This window comes from Melospiza melodia, chromosome 1, assembly GCF_035770615.1.
Source record: "Melospiza melodia melodia isolate bMelMel2 chromosome 1, bMelMel2.pri, whole genome shotgun sequence".
NCBI lineage: Eukaryota > Metazoa > Chordata > Aves > Passeriformes > Passerellidae > Melospiza > Melospiza melodia.
In genome coordinates this window covers 33422913-33440357 of record NC_086194.1, presented here as the reverse complement: position 1 = coordinate 33440357, position 17445 = coordinate 33422913, and the positions used below count along the sequence as shown (strand labels likewise).

The following is a 17445-nucleotide window of genomic DNA, read 5'->3' as shown; positions in this document are numbered from 1 at the left end:
AGCCAGTAAATTATTAAAATACACTCTTTTCTCACAGGAGGTCCTAATTATCTTACTGATACCATACTTATCTACTTTAGCAATTTGATGGCCTCTGTTACATAAAAAAGCACCAGAATCTTTGACCCCTTCTCCATCTGGGGAAGTTCATCTAAGAGAAACTGTGCCCTTTTCACTTCCAGCTCTGTCAATGGGATTTCCTCCTGAAGGCTGCTTATGGCTTTCAGGATCTCAGTTTCAGAGAATCCAAGGTAGAAATGACTGCAGGCATGCACCCATCAAAACAGCCATTTTTTAATTAAAAAATAAGGTTAGCTGCAAATCCTTCTGTGCAGCAAAGACAGTAACATACTGTCAACAGATAAACAGTCCATGCTGCCCACAGCATAAAACATGTTCTCTTGGGACAACATTGTTAGTACTGTGATGGAATGGACATTTTACAACTCTGGTGTTGAATTGCAAAGTAACATGCCTAGAGTCCAATTTTCAGTGTGAGCACTTAATGCAAGCAATCAGATTTCATCCATATGGAGCTGATTTTAAGTACTAATTTAAATAAGTTCAAGAATTTAGGAATAACAAATGGAACAACAACACAATATGCTTTTTTTCTAATATTAGCCTGGTTCACCAGCCTATCTACCAACCAATTCAATGTGTGCTTTAAGGGTAGGTTTAGTCTGCATCCTGAATCTCCTTCTGGGACAGAACACACATGGGCAGTCCAGTGCTTTCACTGTGTTCAGCCAAGTGGCAGATTAAAAACCACTGCTGGAAATTAGGCCTGAAAAATATAGATACAACATAACCTTTGGAATTTCTAAAAATTTACCTTATGGGCAGGGTTTTAAAAGCATGTATCTAACCCATTCTGAATGCAAATTAATGTCAAATTTAGAGCACAGGCATTATGAACGTCAACAGATCACGTTGATGCATAACATCTCTTAGGATCTGATTAACAATCCCAATACTTGATTTTAATGGGACAAATGTTCCTAGGTGCACATAAGCATAAACAAGCACTCTGTGGTCCAAAAGGATTGTTTAAGCAGAAGAATGCTTACATGGGGAAAACTTCCTTTCATAGTTCTTCTGAGGACACCGACACAAAAGAAAGAAACAAGGTGATTTTGTTTACTAGTGATGGAGCATTGTTGCTATTGTACATCTCTACTCTTGTGGCTCTCAAAATTAGCTAATTAAGACATACTTCACCAGAACAAAATATTTGTAAAGTCAGTGTGTCCCTAACAAGGAGTTATGTTGTCTAAGATGCTTCACAAAAGAAATTCCCAACATTCTTCCAATATATTCAAATTATTTCCCTAATTAATACTGGGAATTGGATCTTTAGAGACTGATGTCATGGTGAAATATTTTTTTTTTGTTTTCTGATTATATAAAAAGATGGCAGTTTTATTTTCTGTACAGATTCTGAGCTCTCTAAGTAAGCTTAACTTGACAAAAATGAAAGTCATTTCAACCAAGAAGTTTATTCTGTTTGCTTTAGCTACAGTGGTCTTTCTCACATCAAACAGCATGTGCCTAAATGAAGCAATGAAGTCCAGGCTGCAGAGCAGAGAAGACAATGATGATAAAGATTATGAGGTAAGATCTGCATTACTGTGACATTGTTTGGGGGAACTTTGGGTGAGATCCTGAGCACACTGGATTTTTTTGGCACAGGCTGTCCTAAACTCATTCGACAGCATTCCGCATTACAGCACTAGCAGTATGAAAAAAGCTTGGTAAAAGAATTTTTCAATAAATTTCTTTGCTCAAACACATCTGTTGATTATGTAAATCAACTCACTTTCCAATTTTCTTGCAGTATATCTTTGTGATTAGGCTGCAACTTTTTCTGAAAAGTTTCTTATTTACACATTGAATCCTCAATTAACATTCCTGTCAGGTGTTTTATGCACATAATATAACAGATAGATTGTTAATCCAAAATTAATAAAGGCATGCTTGTAATACTCAAAGAATAATGATAAACAGAGAACATTTTAAATCTAATATACTTAATGGCCTTAAAATTTTACTCTGGAAATTGCCTATAAAAATTTCTTTGCAGGGTTTCACATTTATTATGCCTCAATAGGTGCCAAATGAAATTTGCACACTTCATCTGTATTATTTTTCATGTTTTCCCTGCAAATGCTCCCTAGGAAATGGGAGCTAACCTCTCTTTTTATACCAATATCATTGGTATAATAAGCATCCTTCAAAACAAAATACAAATTCAATTATGCTAGTCAAATCTTCTGGACTTGAGCTCACTATCTTTTATATACTTCCAGAAGCACTGTGCAGGTGCTATCAGAGGGATAGTTTATTTAAAGTTTAAATCATGCAATGTGAACTAGAATGGATCATTCCTGTTCTCTGCCAGTAACTGGAGAAGCTCACAGGGAAGACAAATGGGGATAAGGAAGTGAAATTATGATTAGGAGCATTTGTGTCTTTGACTGAAATTTAAATCCATATTTTTACATATTTGCAGTTAAGTCCTGGAAACTTATTTTTGTCACAAAAGTAAGTTGTTTTCAATATGCCAAGGGAAGAACACTGCTCTGTAAGAAGGGTCATACAGATAAAGCTCTTTTTCAGGCAACAGCTGCCCTCAGCATCATGAGACAGGTAATATACTAGGCTCAGTTCTTCACTGTATGACAGCATAGATACAGAAAGTGTATTTTGTGCTGATTGCACAAAAAATTAGGAGCCCAGGAGCTCCCCATGTATCTTGTGGGCTAGTGGAGGACCAAAGCCATTTAAAGCTCAGGGCAATTTCTATGCTGCAAGGCCAGAACAGGCATGATGTGAACTTGACCCAAAAGCTTTCCATTCACTTCCCTGCCCGATAACCTGGCTGGATATTGTGTCCAAAGCATCTGCCCAGTGCTGAGGAACATATAAGCTGTACCTTCAGGTAGCTTGGTCCATCCTCCTGTTCATCCAGACCAGATGAGTCTGGGTCTGTGTGAAGTCACAAAATAAATTCAGCATCTTCCACTCGAGAGAACTTCAGGTGGTGGCACTAGCAAATGTGGGCCTGACAGCAGCTGCTGTCCCATCTTAACTGACTGCACAGGGTCTGAGACCTGTGCCCAGAAATATTTCCAACTGACACCATTTGAGCTGAACCATTTGCTGACACTGATATGGGAATATGCCCTTGTGGTCAGAGCTCTGAAAAGATAAGCAGGACAATGTCAGCATATGAGGTAGTGAAGGAGCATACGTTACAGTGGAGTTTAGCAAATACATCTAAAAAACATTTCATATTCAAAAAAATAAGAGCATTGCCCAGCAGCTTTCTAAGGAGGTATGAAATTGAATACTTTGTGTCATTGGTAGCTGGAGTAATGCCCTATAAAATGATTATATCCTTTTCTCAATTATTTTTCTTTAGATTAAAGATAATATTTTGGAAGAAAAGCAGAGGAGTCTCAATTTTGAAGAAATGGAAGACTGGGCATCAAAAGATATCATCAAAATGAACCCTTTTACAGCAAGCAAGATGCCAAATTCAGTTGCTAATTTACCTCTTAGATTTGGAAGAAATTATCCAGAAGAAAGAAGCATTAAACCATTTTCAAATTTGCCCCTGAGATTTGGAAGAGCTTTTGGAGAGAACATACCTAATCATTCTCCAAGGGTATCACACAGGCTTGAGAGATCTCCACTTGTTAAAGGTTCCAGTCAATCACTTCTAAATTTGCCACAGAGATTTGGGAAGTCACTGGCTGTCAATCTGCCTCGAGACGTTCAGGAATTCGAACCAGGTAATGCTACACAAGTGTTGAAGCCCCATATTAAAATGCATATTAAATCATAGGTTACCAATGATTAAATACAGCTAGAATTCCTCTAGGAATATTCCTAAGCATTGCAATATGAGTTCAATTTGCCAAAAGAAAGATTGCAGTTCATCAAATCAAAAAGCCTCATAAAAAAGCAGTAGAGATGATCTTTTTATAAAACCTTTTTTAATGAGAAGGTACCAAACAGCCAAATTTGAAAATGTTCACATGACAGGATTAGATTTGATGCTTTTTTAGATCAGGTTTCATTTTGAACAGTCATAGCTTTGGTGAAGAAGGCTCAGAATCATTAAAATATCCCATTTCAGCACTATAAAATTACAAACTTACCTACAAATTACTCCTCAATTTTCTAAATTTATGCAAATTAGAGTTATAAAAGACAAAATTCCAAGCCAAACCGCAGCATTCTGAAAATTATTTTTTCTCATCCAATCCTATTTTTTTCATATTTTCTTACTGAGACAATGTTTGAGACTTTGAGTTTTCATTCCATGTTACCATGGAAAAATTTCTGTGACATCTCAGATTTTTTTTCAGCATAGAAAAACTATTTCCTGCTATTAGTAAGAATAATTTAAACCAGCTCTTCAACAACAGTCCTTCTTATCATAACTGCTGCCTTACTGGAAGTGCCCATTTGTCTTGTAACCAAGATTCAGTTGGCTACCCCTGACCTCCATCTGACACATGAATAAAGTAGAAGTTAAGGCCAGAAAAGATAACAGATATATTAGAAGCCAAGGTTCTCTCTCATTTAATTTGATTCCTTTCATTCCTTTCTCACTGTCTCACTTAATTATAACAGCTTTTGTTTTATTTGTCTGGTATTTTTAGGGATATGAATTCTAACACTTACGTTAATACTGGAATGAAATTATGAAGACAGAATCTGAAAGACTTGGAAAAGCTGCAATGTGCTTTCAAAACTAAAGGTCATCAAAAGGAAATGTGTGAATTGAAATGCAAACCTGCCTTCATGTATGCATAATGTCTTTTTTTCTGTACAAACCCTTGACACATAAGGCAATGATAATTGTAGTAATTGTTGTGGTAGTTTGCTTCAGTGGTGGTCTAGTATAATTCTATTTATTTCTGTGCTACTTATGTCCTATTGGCTGTAAAACTGAATTTCAGAACAATGCCTGTGTAATTTACAGCATTTAAAGCAGAATTTAAAAAAGCATAAAATTAATAAAGGCACATGGTTCAAATGAAAAGAATCCTATAATGTGAATAATAACAATGAGAAGCGGAATCAAAACTGCTGATAGCCATTGTGTCATGAGCTGTTAAAGAAAATCAAGTGTTGAGAAAATGCTTTTCCTGGTTTTTATGGGTCATCTTGGATATAAATCTGAAAGGCAACTTGTCTCTCTAGCAGCTGGCTCCTACACTTCTTCTTCAGCTCACAGCTTGTCCAGCTTTAAATTGACATTTAGAATCACAGACACAAATGGGTGCCTTCAGCAGCAGCCCTTTGATGCTCAGTCTGTCCAACAGCTTGGAGCCAGACAATCTGTCTCTCTCCGGCTCCTGGCCCTCAGACCTGCAGGTCCCTTTGACTCCTCAGTTGCTGGCAACCAGATCATTCACTCTACTGTCCAGCCAGCCTGGCTTGAGGTGTGCTGTCAGATCACAGCCACCCATGTTCACAGTGTCCATGCCCTGGGTCCATTCAGTGCCTGCCTGAACCTCCTCAAGGCATTGAGTGGCTCTGTTTGAGTCCCATCAAGTGGTCTGGGAGTTCTGCTCTTTGCTACTGTCCTGTTGCCTCCTCTTCCTCAAGGTTTGGATCTCCGAGAGTTTATTACTTCTCCTGTCTCTTGTCTTAGTCTTTATACTGAAAAACCAGTAACCAAATGTCCTTACATTCCACATATCTTTACAAGAACCTGGAAAAAAACCCTATCAAACTGATCAGATCAATTCATAGATGGGACAGAGGCTGAGTTGCCATTCCTCCACAAAGTTAATGAGGCTACAGGAAACACAACACTATTCAACCTGTACCTGGTGAATCTAATTCAATCCAAAGGAATCAGACTATAGTCCTGAGAATATCTATTCTCCTACTCACTCATACCTGAAATAACAAAGAGATAGGAAATTCTAAAGAGATAAAAATCAGTGAGGTTACACTTTCTGAATGTAAGTGCCCCAAACCAATCTTTGGGTTTTTCTCTGAGCCTCAGAAAACATTTTACCTAACAAGTGCTGTTGAAAGACCTGTTTTGCACTATAACACTTGGGTATAGCAGCCAAGTCCATGCTGAAGGACACTGGTCAACAAATTGTGTGTGGGGAAAGCCAAAGATCCAGGCTATGAAGCAGAAGTCTTGCCACTGCCGACCACCAGAACAGGTGCCATTTATTCTTCAGTCAGGAAAACCAGGATCTTAAAGTGATTTACAATCAAATGGGCAGCAGAAGTAAATGCCATGAACTTTAAGCTGTGTTTCTGGTCCTGCAAACCTCACTGCACATCATGCGAACCAAAAGGAAACAAGATTTGTGAGAATCCCTGAGCAGCAACAGAAGCTGCCTTTTTAAGGCACATATCACCTAGCAACAGGGAAAGGGTACACATCCATTGGCATTAATGATTGCTGCTGTGGGAGGAAAGCAGAAGCCCAAACACTGGCCCAGCAGCAGGTACAATTAAGTTGTCCTCTTATGGCAAGCTTCATAGCACGGATACAGGAGGTGGCTATTGATTTATTTTCCCTTAGCAGAGGAACTGCTAGCTGAAGAGTACATAAAGTAGGAATTATGCTATGCTGTGCAAAATTTCTGTTTGGCTTGAGAGCACATGAGCCAAGAAAACAATCACTGGATAGTGCAACAGGAGGAGAAGGGGCACCACAGGCAGCATACATTGCTCTGGCTATCACTCACTGGATTATTTATTATCCACATACAGATATTATTCATGAATTGGGAAAAAGCAAGGAAAGGACACAAGTAAATCAATTGACAGACTATTGGGACTTCCTGGCATGAATTCTTGCTGGGTTCAGGAGCTCCCAGCCCTCCTTGCCATACAAGTAATGTTTATGCCTGTTATTAAAGTCTCCATGCAAAAAACACCAGGCTTATTTTAGGTTCTGACTTGAGCTTATAGAGAAGACAGCTGACAATGTACTGATTAATTTATAAGTCCAAAGGCTCATCATGGGGTTGATTTCAATATATCATTTAGACAGATTTAGTGGAGTGTAAAGTGACACTTTTGGTTTACCCTCAGAAAGAACCAGACTTTGGAATCGTGTTTGAAATCTGTCAGTCTTAGATTCCTTTCAATTGCATTTGCACGTGCCTTTTGTATTTTTTTAAATATGAAAACTGGGCTACCCTTAGTAATGAGAGACCACTAGAAATTTCCAAACTTTAATCAAGACATTTTAAAAATTTCCCCAAGTTTAAGAGCATCTGTTAGCAGGAACTGGAAATGCTTTCATCAGTGCCACCCACAAAAGTACTTCTGGCACAGATACCTTGATAGTCATAGATGTCTGATTTGCATTTGTGCTGCTCTCCTGGTGACAGAATGTAGAAGGGCCTCAGCTAGTGCCACTCAGATCTTTTGTAGCCCAGAGTTTGGATGAGAAAAATTTGTGCTACTAGGAAAGAAAAAAGAGGCTTACAGTATCTTTATGTGTATTTTATCTCATGAAAAATGGATAGAGCAAAATACAATTTTCATCTCTTCATATCTGTGCACAATGTATTCTATGCAGTGGTTAGACAGAAGGTCAGTCCTGTGGCCTTACTCAGAACTGTATCCAATTAAAATTTTAGTGAAAACCAAAAAAAAAAAAAAAAAGAAAAAAAAAAAGAAAAAAAAAAAAAAAAGAAAAAAAAGAAAAAAAAAAGAAAAAAAAAGAAAAAAAAAAGAAAAAAAAAAGAAAAAGAAAGAAAAAAAAGGGTTTCTCTTACAGTTGTCATACAAATTATCCACTATTCTAGATTGGTTTTCAGAAAACTCAGACACCTCTGTAGGCTATCATTGTACTTGAAATACTGAAAAAAAGTATATGGTTATGACAGATTTCTTAATCCAGAAGTTATTAAATGCTATTCAAGTTCATTCCGTCCTTTTATTACCATTCTCCAACGTGCTGATAATGCATAAAGTCAAATGAAAAACAGAAGGGTACTTCCATTGTTTGCAGGTCTTAAAAATGGAGTCAGGTGTTCAATACAGACATAGGTCAGAAAAACCTTGCACAGGAAAATTCATTTTGCCACATCCCAAATTTTCAGAGGCACCCAAGTACTGCTTTGTCTCACACAGCAATACCTCAGCAGATAATTATTTCTTTTAAGGCCATGCTTTCAACAGGAGGTGGGACCACATGATCTCCTTTCTTCTCACATGTATTTGATACCCCAGCCACACTGAAAGAAATGTTTAAATAATGGAAACTAGAGCTAAACCTTGCATGCTACACACTGTAGCACAAATGCACAGACATGCAGCAATGCAACATGAGTGTTTTAGGGCACACAGAGCCATGTAGCTGTCTTTGCAAATTTGGGCGTATACAGGTAACAAGTAATAGATGAAAAGGGGTTCAAAACCAGAAGCAACTATTAGGAACACTGTAAACCAAAACTTTGCTTGGGTTTTGACCCTCAGTTCCTAAAGCTGCCCCACCTCACATGAAAGAAAACATTAAATCAGTGTGCCTCACTGAGGTTCAAAGTATGTCATAAATCTCTGAGGAGCTTTATATCAAAGTTATCAGTCGAAAACATATTTACAGTTTGTGGAGATGCTTGTGGTGGGCTGATCCAGGGTGGAGAAAAGGAGCATACCAAAATCACCATATCATTTCCATCTTCAGCTGGACAATTAAGAAAAAATATAACAAAAGTCTCACAGGTGAAGACAAGGAAGATCACTCCTAAATTCTCTGCCTCCACCTCCTCCACACCTGCAGTGCAGGGATTGGGGATTGGGGATCGGGGTCAGTAAATCAAGTGATGTTTCTGCCTTTCCTCCTCCCTCCTCACACTGTTCCTCTGCTCCACTGTGGGGCCCCTCTTCCTGGAGACAGTCCTCCATGGGCTTCTCCAGAATGAGTCCTTTCCATGGGCTGCCCATCTTCACAAAGTGCCACAGTGAGTCCCTGCCATGAGGTGCTGTCCTGCAGGAACAGAGTGTCCAGTGTGGGTCCCTGCAGGGTCACAAGTCCTGCCAGCAAACCCACTCCAGCACAGGCTTCCCACATGGGTCACAGCCCCTTTCTGGCATCCACTTTCTCTGGCAGGGGTCCTCCATGGGGTGTAGGGGGACAGCCTGCCTCACCTGGGTCTGCAGGATGCAGGGGGATCTCTGCTCCAAGACCTGGAGCACTGTCCAGGATTGTCAAGCAAATTGTATTCTATTTGCCATCTGTCTGGCAGTTGTCTTCTGTTAAGTGCAGTGTTCCTTATCTCTTCCACAACTGGGGAGACATCTCCTGATAACAAGCTGTTGAATGTCACTGCATGACTGATAAGAACTATAGCATCCCTTGTGAGATGCTCTGCCCAGAGAGAAGAGCCAAGCATTCTACCCAGATGTAATCTTGAGTTTCTGGAACACCAGCACGGCTTCTCTGCTGGATTTCTCAGAGGAACAGCTGCCTCTTCTTCCACTAGATCTTCAGAGGAAAACTACACCCTTTTCTACAAGATCCTCGCTCCAACAGAACCACCCCTGACACTGCAGGAGGACTGCAGCCACATTTCCAATTGGACTGCACCCAACACCCTGATCAACAGGGTGTCAGGTTGGATTCTGACTCTGTCAGTGTTGTTCTAGTGTACTGCATTGTTTATTTTATGTTTTTATTTTCTTCCCTATAAAAGAACTGTTATTTCCTGCTCCCATATTTTTTGCCTGAGAGCCCCTTAATTTAAAATTTATAGTGATTCAGAGGGAGGAGGTTTACATTTTCCATTTCAGGGGAGACTCCTGCCTTCCTTAGCAGACATCTGTCTTTCCAAACCAGGACAAACACTTCTTATTTGGATGAATTAGTGAAGGAGAACAGAGGGAAACTTGTAAAAATAATCCGCTTCTCTTAGCTGCTTAACTCTGCAGGTACTTACTTGGGGCAATAAATGTTTGGAATTTTTTCTATGGCCAATACGGAGAAATTTATTTGTAAAAGAATGGAGACAAACTTTCTTTGAGCTCTGTTGTTGAAGAGAGTGGCTCAAGAAAGACATAAAAGCACATGTTTGGTGCTGAGCTTGTCTTTGAGTGTAGTTACCATTTTGACTAAGTACCTACTTGCCTTTAGGGACCACCATCAATTCTGAGAGGTGCAGGTTTGCCTGTCCCTCAAGACACAGTTCAAACTAAAATGTACAGCCCAATTCAGCAGCTGACTTCTTCTGGCAGCTATCAGAGAAAAGTCAGAAGTTTAATTTAGATTCCTGTGAAGAAATTAAATACCAGTGGAGGTACTGCAGAGCAGTCTATAGTGCAGTTATACTGGGATCACATATGGCTTATGGACTCTTGAAAGGAGTGTGAACCCAGGTGATTCTGAATTGCTCCTGATGTTTCAGTCTGAGGAAAGAGCAGGGGAGGGGAAAAGAGCAGGCAGTTTTCAGAAAGTTCTTCCTGTGTCTGCTCAGCCTCCACTGCATGTTTCTGCAAGTTCTGTATTTCAATACATTTCCTACCAAATATGTTCTTGCACATATTTATACTGCATATGATTTTATGAATCCGCGGGGGGGGCTGGAGGATTTCAGAGCCCACCCCCATCTTAAATGTGTAACTAGTGATGAATTCTTTCTAGGTCTTATTTCCCTCTGCTGCTAAGTGCAGATGGTGCACAGTTTGGTACTTGCACAACATGTATAGTAGTGATTTTCTTAGTTAACCCAGAAATTACCAAGATGAGGATATTTGGTAATTTCACTCAGTAATTTGGGCTGACTGAAAAGGAGCACATAGGAAAAATGTTTGCAGGTGATGTATAAAAGCGTGGGCCTTTCCCCCATTTCCCAACATGTAACAAACAAAATATTCTCATTTGTTAGTATTATTTGACAGTGAATAATCTTTTCTTTTTATATAATACTTTTCTCTTAAATCACTATTGGATTATATGCTGTTACATGTGTGCTACGAGATTTCTTGTTCAGACTGTTTCATGTAACATGCAAGCTTCATATTCTGGGTCATGATATAAACTAGAAAAATTTTATGTAATTAGTTTGAAATCTAAATAATCAACTATTTTATTCAAATTAAAGATACACATAAATACATTTTATGCAGGAAAATTGATTCGGAGATACAAAACATATGTCTGTTCTCTAAAGTAAAAGCAATTTGCAATTATGGAAATGAGATTCAAGTCTGGAATTCACATCGATGCAAAACTGCAAAATGGTCTGTGGCCACGAGAGGGCAGAAATAACATTCCTTGTAAAGCCTGATTTTGGGGAGAATCGTGTGTTCCCTTATAGAACCTGGGATGTAAATTAGCGCGGCAAATTCCTGGAGGAGTTAAAAAAATGGAAACTACAGCATTAGCTTTACAAAATCTATCTTGTTAAACCTTAACAAGTCATGTCAACTTTCTGTCTTTTAATAACCATTCCTAGAACAAATAGAATTTTTAAAAAGAAATTACAGTGGCATTTGACATAAAGCCTGAAGAGATAATTTAATTTGTTTCAGTGTGTATTAATCTGCCTATCAATTCTTTCTAAGTTTCTTCCGTTTAACACCAGCTTAGGGATAAGAATATGTATAATTTCTCACTTCAATAAACAGCTTGCTTTGGCTCTTTTTGGATCTGTGAAAGGCCACTAGATTAATGAAAGGTCTAGAACATTTCTCATATGACGGAAGGCTGAACAGGAACTGTGCAGGCTGGAGAAGAAAGGCTCAGGAAGGATCTCACCAATGTGTACAAACACCTGAAGGGAGGTTGCAGAAGAAGAGGGAGCCAGGCTCCTTTCATTGTGCCCAGTGAGAAGACCAGAGGGGATGGGCATCAACTGAAACATGGGATGGTCCATGTGAACACAGGGAAGCACTTAGCCTGAGCCCAGAGAGGGGGTGAGAGATCCCTTCTTGGAAACGTGGTCACAGGCAGCCTGATTTAGGTTGCCTTGCCTGGGCAGGGGCTGCGCCAGGTGACCATGAGAAGTCCCCTCCCACCTGAAGCATTCTGTGATTTTGTGATATCCATCTTTCCCTGACACCATTGCTCCATCAGCACAGGACACCCACTGTAGCCTGGTTAGGGAGCTATAAAGAGATATATCAAGGACCTTCATCCTCCCAGTTAGTTTTTTCCCAAAGAAATTCAGTAATGGGGAAATACAGGTGCCAGTGAAACACACAACTAAGGTACTGATAGATTTACATGTGGGGGATGTCCTTTTTGTGTAAAGATTCAGGGTGTAGAACTGATGTCCTAAGCCTTTTTCTTCCAGTCAGCACACCCTCTGTAATAACAGTTGAGGCAGCCCATTCCCATTGTATCCTAAAACCACAACTCTAATTCTTCCATAGTATATTTCTGGAAGGAAATAACAGACATTTTTCAACAGTTGAGTAATTAATGAAATGAAGGAAAATATTCTGCTGAGGCTTTCCAAACATTCAGCTCTAGAGTAAGATAGAGCATGAAAAAGACATACTGAAATAATAATTTTTTAGAATATTTTAAACTTGTGAACTCTGGAAATCACTGACATAGCTGTACACTTGCACATGGCACACACATTAAAGCTTAGTTCACTTTAATATGATGGCCAAGCCATCCAGGTTAAAAACAAATCAGTGGTTTAAAATCATAATAAACCAATTACTGGCTCAACTGGTTATTAATAATACAATGGTGCATTTAATAGGTATTCAGAAAAGCTATTTATGTACTATCACTTGCCAAAAGACATGCTTCCAGCTTTTTTCACACTGCTTTTCCAAGAAAAGTAGGACCTCCAGCTAGTTTTGCTCTCACTGGTGAGAAAAAACAACAGAAAAACCACTCTTTTCAAATGCATCCATTTGTTTTGCTGTCAATTCAAGCCAAAAAAAAAAAAAAAAAAAACATATTGAGAGAAAAGGTCAGCAGAAGGAAGTAAAACAGATCAAAATCTATCACCATGTCTGTCAAACACAGGAAGGTAAAAACATCCAGCAAGCCAACTTAACCAGAATCCAAACTGCACCAGTGGTGGCCAGCTCCAACTGTTTTAAAGGATGGTGTGAACATCCCACAAGATCTTAGCAAAGAATATTGGTATCTCCAGGAATAGGAATAAAAAACTGGCACTTCATGGAAGTCTTGCTGCTGTGCTGCCTGCCTTACTTGAAATCCACTAGGCTCAGCCAATTTGTCAAGAATTGTACAAACATCCACATGACTTCATTAAATTCTTCCCAATCAAATTTTCTGTAACCAAGTGTCTTGGTTTGTGGCTGTATTTGTTGCTTTATTCAGGAGAGGTAAAACTGCACATGACCTACATGTGTGTGGGATCCCAGCTCCCAGGTGTGCTCTAACATCCTTCCACCCCATCCAACATTTAAACCCCTGCTGGCATCACCAGCTGCCTCATCCTGAGTGCTGCTCCCCAAAACCCTCTTGCTGCAATGTCAAACACTGCCAGAACACAGACCAAAGCATAGTCACAGTGCATTGAATAAGAAGATAAGCTTAGTTCAGAGTTCAGCCCTACAGTTTCCTATTAAGGCTTTTCTTCCAAAGAGACAGACAATAATGGTTGGGTAGAGAGGAACTGATCTCCAAATACTGTGAATGTGTTGGAATAATTTTTCTTTAGGGTTCTGTAAGCACAATATTTGTTACATTTAGAAATAAATTTTTACTTTGGTGTCATTTTTCAAAATAATCATGTTTCATTTTCCTATACCTTCTTAGTTCTTCCCACTGGGAGTTTTCCTCAGCAAAGCCTCCCAGTGAGATAATTCATTCTCTTGATCATGGATTTCTCAAAGCGCTGGGGCTGCAATGTGTATGATGATGGCTCCTGCTTTGGAGAGACATCATCCTGGAAACTTCTGATTTCCTTTGTGGGTGATTTCCCCTGGGTCAATAAGGACTTGTGACTTTGGTTACTGTGCTAAAATCCCCTTGGATTCTTCTGCCAAGGAATTGGGCCCATTTTCCAGGGAACAGAGCTGGACAGACAGTGTGGGCTCCTCTGCATGCATTGGACTGTGTCCAGAGAGCAGAGCACTGTTCTTAGGGATGTCCAGACCCTTGGTCTGGGTCCTGCTCTTAAAGGGAGGTGTCAGTGACTGCAACTTTGAGGTCTCCAAGCCAGCCACCTGGAAGTGCTGTGCAGGAACTAATTTTCTGGAGCTGAAGGCAAATTTTATTATTTAAATGGTGGGTTTGGACTAGTGCAGCTGCAGGGACATAGGATATATATGTCCTATATGAACCCTTTTGATGAGGGAGGGTGGATTGTGGTGATTAAGGGGTCCTGGTGCTGGTGTGCTGGGTAAGACTGCAGATGGGTTGAAGCCTGAAGTTGAGTGCAGTCGAATCATGATCTGGTGCTACGGATGACAGCTGAATGCTAGGAGACTGATGAAGTAAAATTGATGGCACAGATCCCTGCCTCAGTGGGCAGCCGCTGCATGGAGTTACAAAGAGAACCCATGAAATGTGGGACCTTCCTATGTGTGCAACAGGCAGGGGGCAAAAAATCTGCTAGTCACAGGCTCCATCTGTAATTCTGGCAGCCAGAAATAAGTTTCTGAAACAGGCTAATAAAACTGGGGAAAAAGGAAATTCCACTGGGGTCGGAATAATATGTACTCAGAAGTACATAGCATTGCAAGTTTTAGCAGAACCACAGCAGTTCTGCTAGAAGGAAAGTCTGATTTCTGTTTCTTGCCCACTTGCAGATTATGGATCAACAACTCAGAACATTTTTTTCATTGCAAGCCAGTTACTTGAATGTGAGTCATCAATGTAAGATACCCACAGTGTTCATATAGACACCATATTAGACCTACCCAATACTCTATAAATTGCCAGCATGATAGAATTAGCTTAGGTTTTTTCATTTGAATATGCTACATCAACTTATTTCCTTCAAAAACATATGGCTGAAACTCCCAGACATCCTGGAAGAATGACATATTTCAAATACTTTCTAATTAGTTCCCTATTTTAATAAGGCAAAGCAAAATCCTTTCCATTTTACTGACATATGCCAGAGAAGAAGAGGACTTGTTTAAAATATCCTTTCTGTCAAAGCTTTGCCAAAGTCAGGATAGCAAACCTACCAGTCAGATGAATATGAATTGCTCTTTTCTCCTTGAGACTCTTCTCAGACTCTTCTTCCCATTTTAAGGTCCATATCCAAAAGCTAGCAGATCATTAGTGCAGAGCAACACAGAAGTCTTAAAAGTACACCTCAAAATGTAAGGATGTAAAACCAAGGCCTCTCAACCTTCTTCACATGATGAGCCATTGTTTTTTAGTCAAAAGGAGTCTTGTCACAGTGTGTGGAAAGCAGAGTGACTTCAGTGCTTCCCTTTGTGAACTGATCTAGCCATTATTCCACACTGCGCTTGTCCTGGATCAAACAGGTTCCTGAGGGCTTCCCCAGGAGTGCCCAGAAGAAGCAGGCACAGATAAAAGGGAATGCTCTGCAGGCTCTTGATGGATGGGAAAGGAAGCAGTAGTGCTTCTTTGTCTACTTTGTCTAAGAAACTGATGGTGTTTTTTTGTCTTTTTGTCTTCTCCTTGGGGAAGACTCTTTGTCACTGTGAACCAAAGCTTCATCTGATAAAAAGTAAAAGTCCTGATGCTTTTGTCTTGCACAAGAGAGCAGCTCAAAGCAGAGGCACCTTGTTTAGATATAAATGCCTGCATGGAGCTCTGGAGAGCTCAGGGGTTTACACTGACCTAGTACAGCTCCTCTCCTCACAATCAGCTGATCAACCAGCGTTGAAATACAAATTTGTTCAAGTGAAAGGAGGACTGAATCATTTCCCCTAAGCACAGATGTAGAGACAAAAACCATGGCAGTTTAGGAAAAAGGTATTTTCTATTAAATGTATCATGGGTTTAAAGTCCTTTTCAGAGTGGGACTGGAACTTCACAGTGAAACTGAATTCACCAAGCGAGACTTCCTGTGCAGAAGTCCTTTTCTGTGCGAGTCCAAACTTTATGCTCTTACTTGAAAGTTTATTTCCAGCTTCTGTTCATCAGTAACACAAAACAATAGTATCACACCTCTTTAATCTGCTTCTTTCATGTTGTTTTTCTGTTTGTTTTCTTTTGTAACCTGGTACAAAATAACCAGTAGCAGTAGTAAAAGCAAGTACTGTTTCCTGTAGACACTTGCCAGAATTAGACAGAGCTCATCTGTTTTCTCCTTAGTATTCAGATGCAGCAACAAATTCTCTGGTATTTGGTATTTTATCCTGCATCTTCCCCTAAAAGTTCAAATATGAAACATGATAACCTGCTACTGCATAACCTGCCCCAACACTACCAAGAAAATTAGAGACCTGAGGTCCTATCAAGAACCTTCAATTTGAATGTAGCACTAACTCCATTCCAAATTCCTTGCTTGTCCGACTATCTCAAGACAGGTAAGAGCAGAACTTGTAAAGGAAAATTATTCCATTAGAAGTATTTGATATCAATTTGCTGTTACTGAAAGCATTTTCTCATGGTTATGTTTTTCTGGCAAGACACACTTTTTTCTTTTTGCTTTAATGAAACAGAGTATCTTCTACTTTGTGCAATAGTCTGTCAGTCCCCCAGGAAATATGTTCATTACTGCTGAAAAGAGGACTGCTAAAATAACTATACGGTGGTTTTAGCATTCAAAATCTCCTGAAATAATTTTCATAAAGAATAAAATGAACACATATATTGCATTTATTTCTAATTTGAAAAAATGAGCATATTTGACAAATCAATCACCAACATTTATCATGGTATCTACTCCTGTTTTAAACCTTTTTTCCCCCTAGATTACAGTTTGACCTAGAATTACTGAAATAAACTTTTAAATTAAAATTTAAAATTAAAGGAAGCTTGCATTTAGCTTTTGTAATCATCAGCATGTAATCAGGAAGTTTTAGGAATCAATGTGTTTTGACTGCATTTTACAGGCTCGATTATACTAATAGCTGGGGGGCAGGATATGGCAGAATTCCTGCAATTTTTAAAGGTCTGGAAAGCTGAACTTCCATGCTGCTTGACACTCATGACATTTTTTTTTTCAATCTAAATTCGTATTTTTTCCGTACATCATGGATTCCAGAATGAACCTCAAGTCCTCCAATGTTCTTTCAGATGAGATTTTCTCTCTATTGTTAGCAAAATCAGGTCCTAGTTTCCATCTTTCTGGCAGGCTTCTGATTTACTACAATTGATAAATTCTTTCTGTATTTGTAATGTCTCCTATCCAACATCTGAATTTCAGTCAGAATACTTTGATATTATTGAATTCTAACACTTGTCAAGCTGTGTCTTGATGCCTCCCACTTACATATCTGCCCTGAGGCAAGTTTTTGTGGTATTCCTTGTATTGCAGGAATTTGGTGAATTTCCATCTGCACTCTTTTAACTATTAATAGGTTTGG

General features: G+C 39.3%; 1 protein-coding gene across 1 annotated transcript; it reads left to right on the top strand.

The window, feature by feature from the left end:
- Nucleotides 1-1473: 1473 nt before the first annotated feature.
- NPVF (neuropeptide VF precursor) lies at nucleotides 1474-3850 on the top strand. The gene is made up of 2 exons (XM_063153413.1): nucleotides 1474-1614; nucleotides 3425-3850. Exons 1-2 carry the CDS (start codon nucleotides 1474-1476, stop codon nucleotides 3848-3850), a joined length of 567 nt encoding a protein of 188 aa, XP_063009483.1.
- The last annotated feature ends 13595 nt before the right edge of the window (nucleotides 3851-17445 follow it).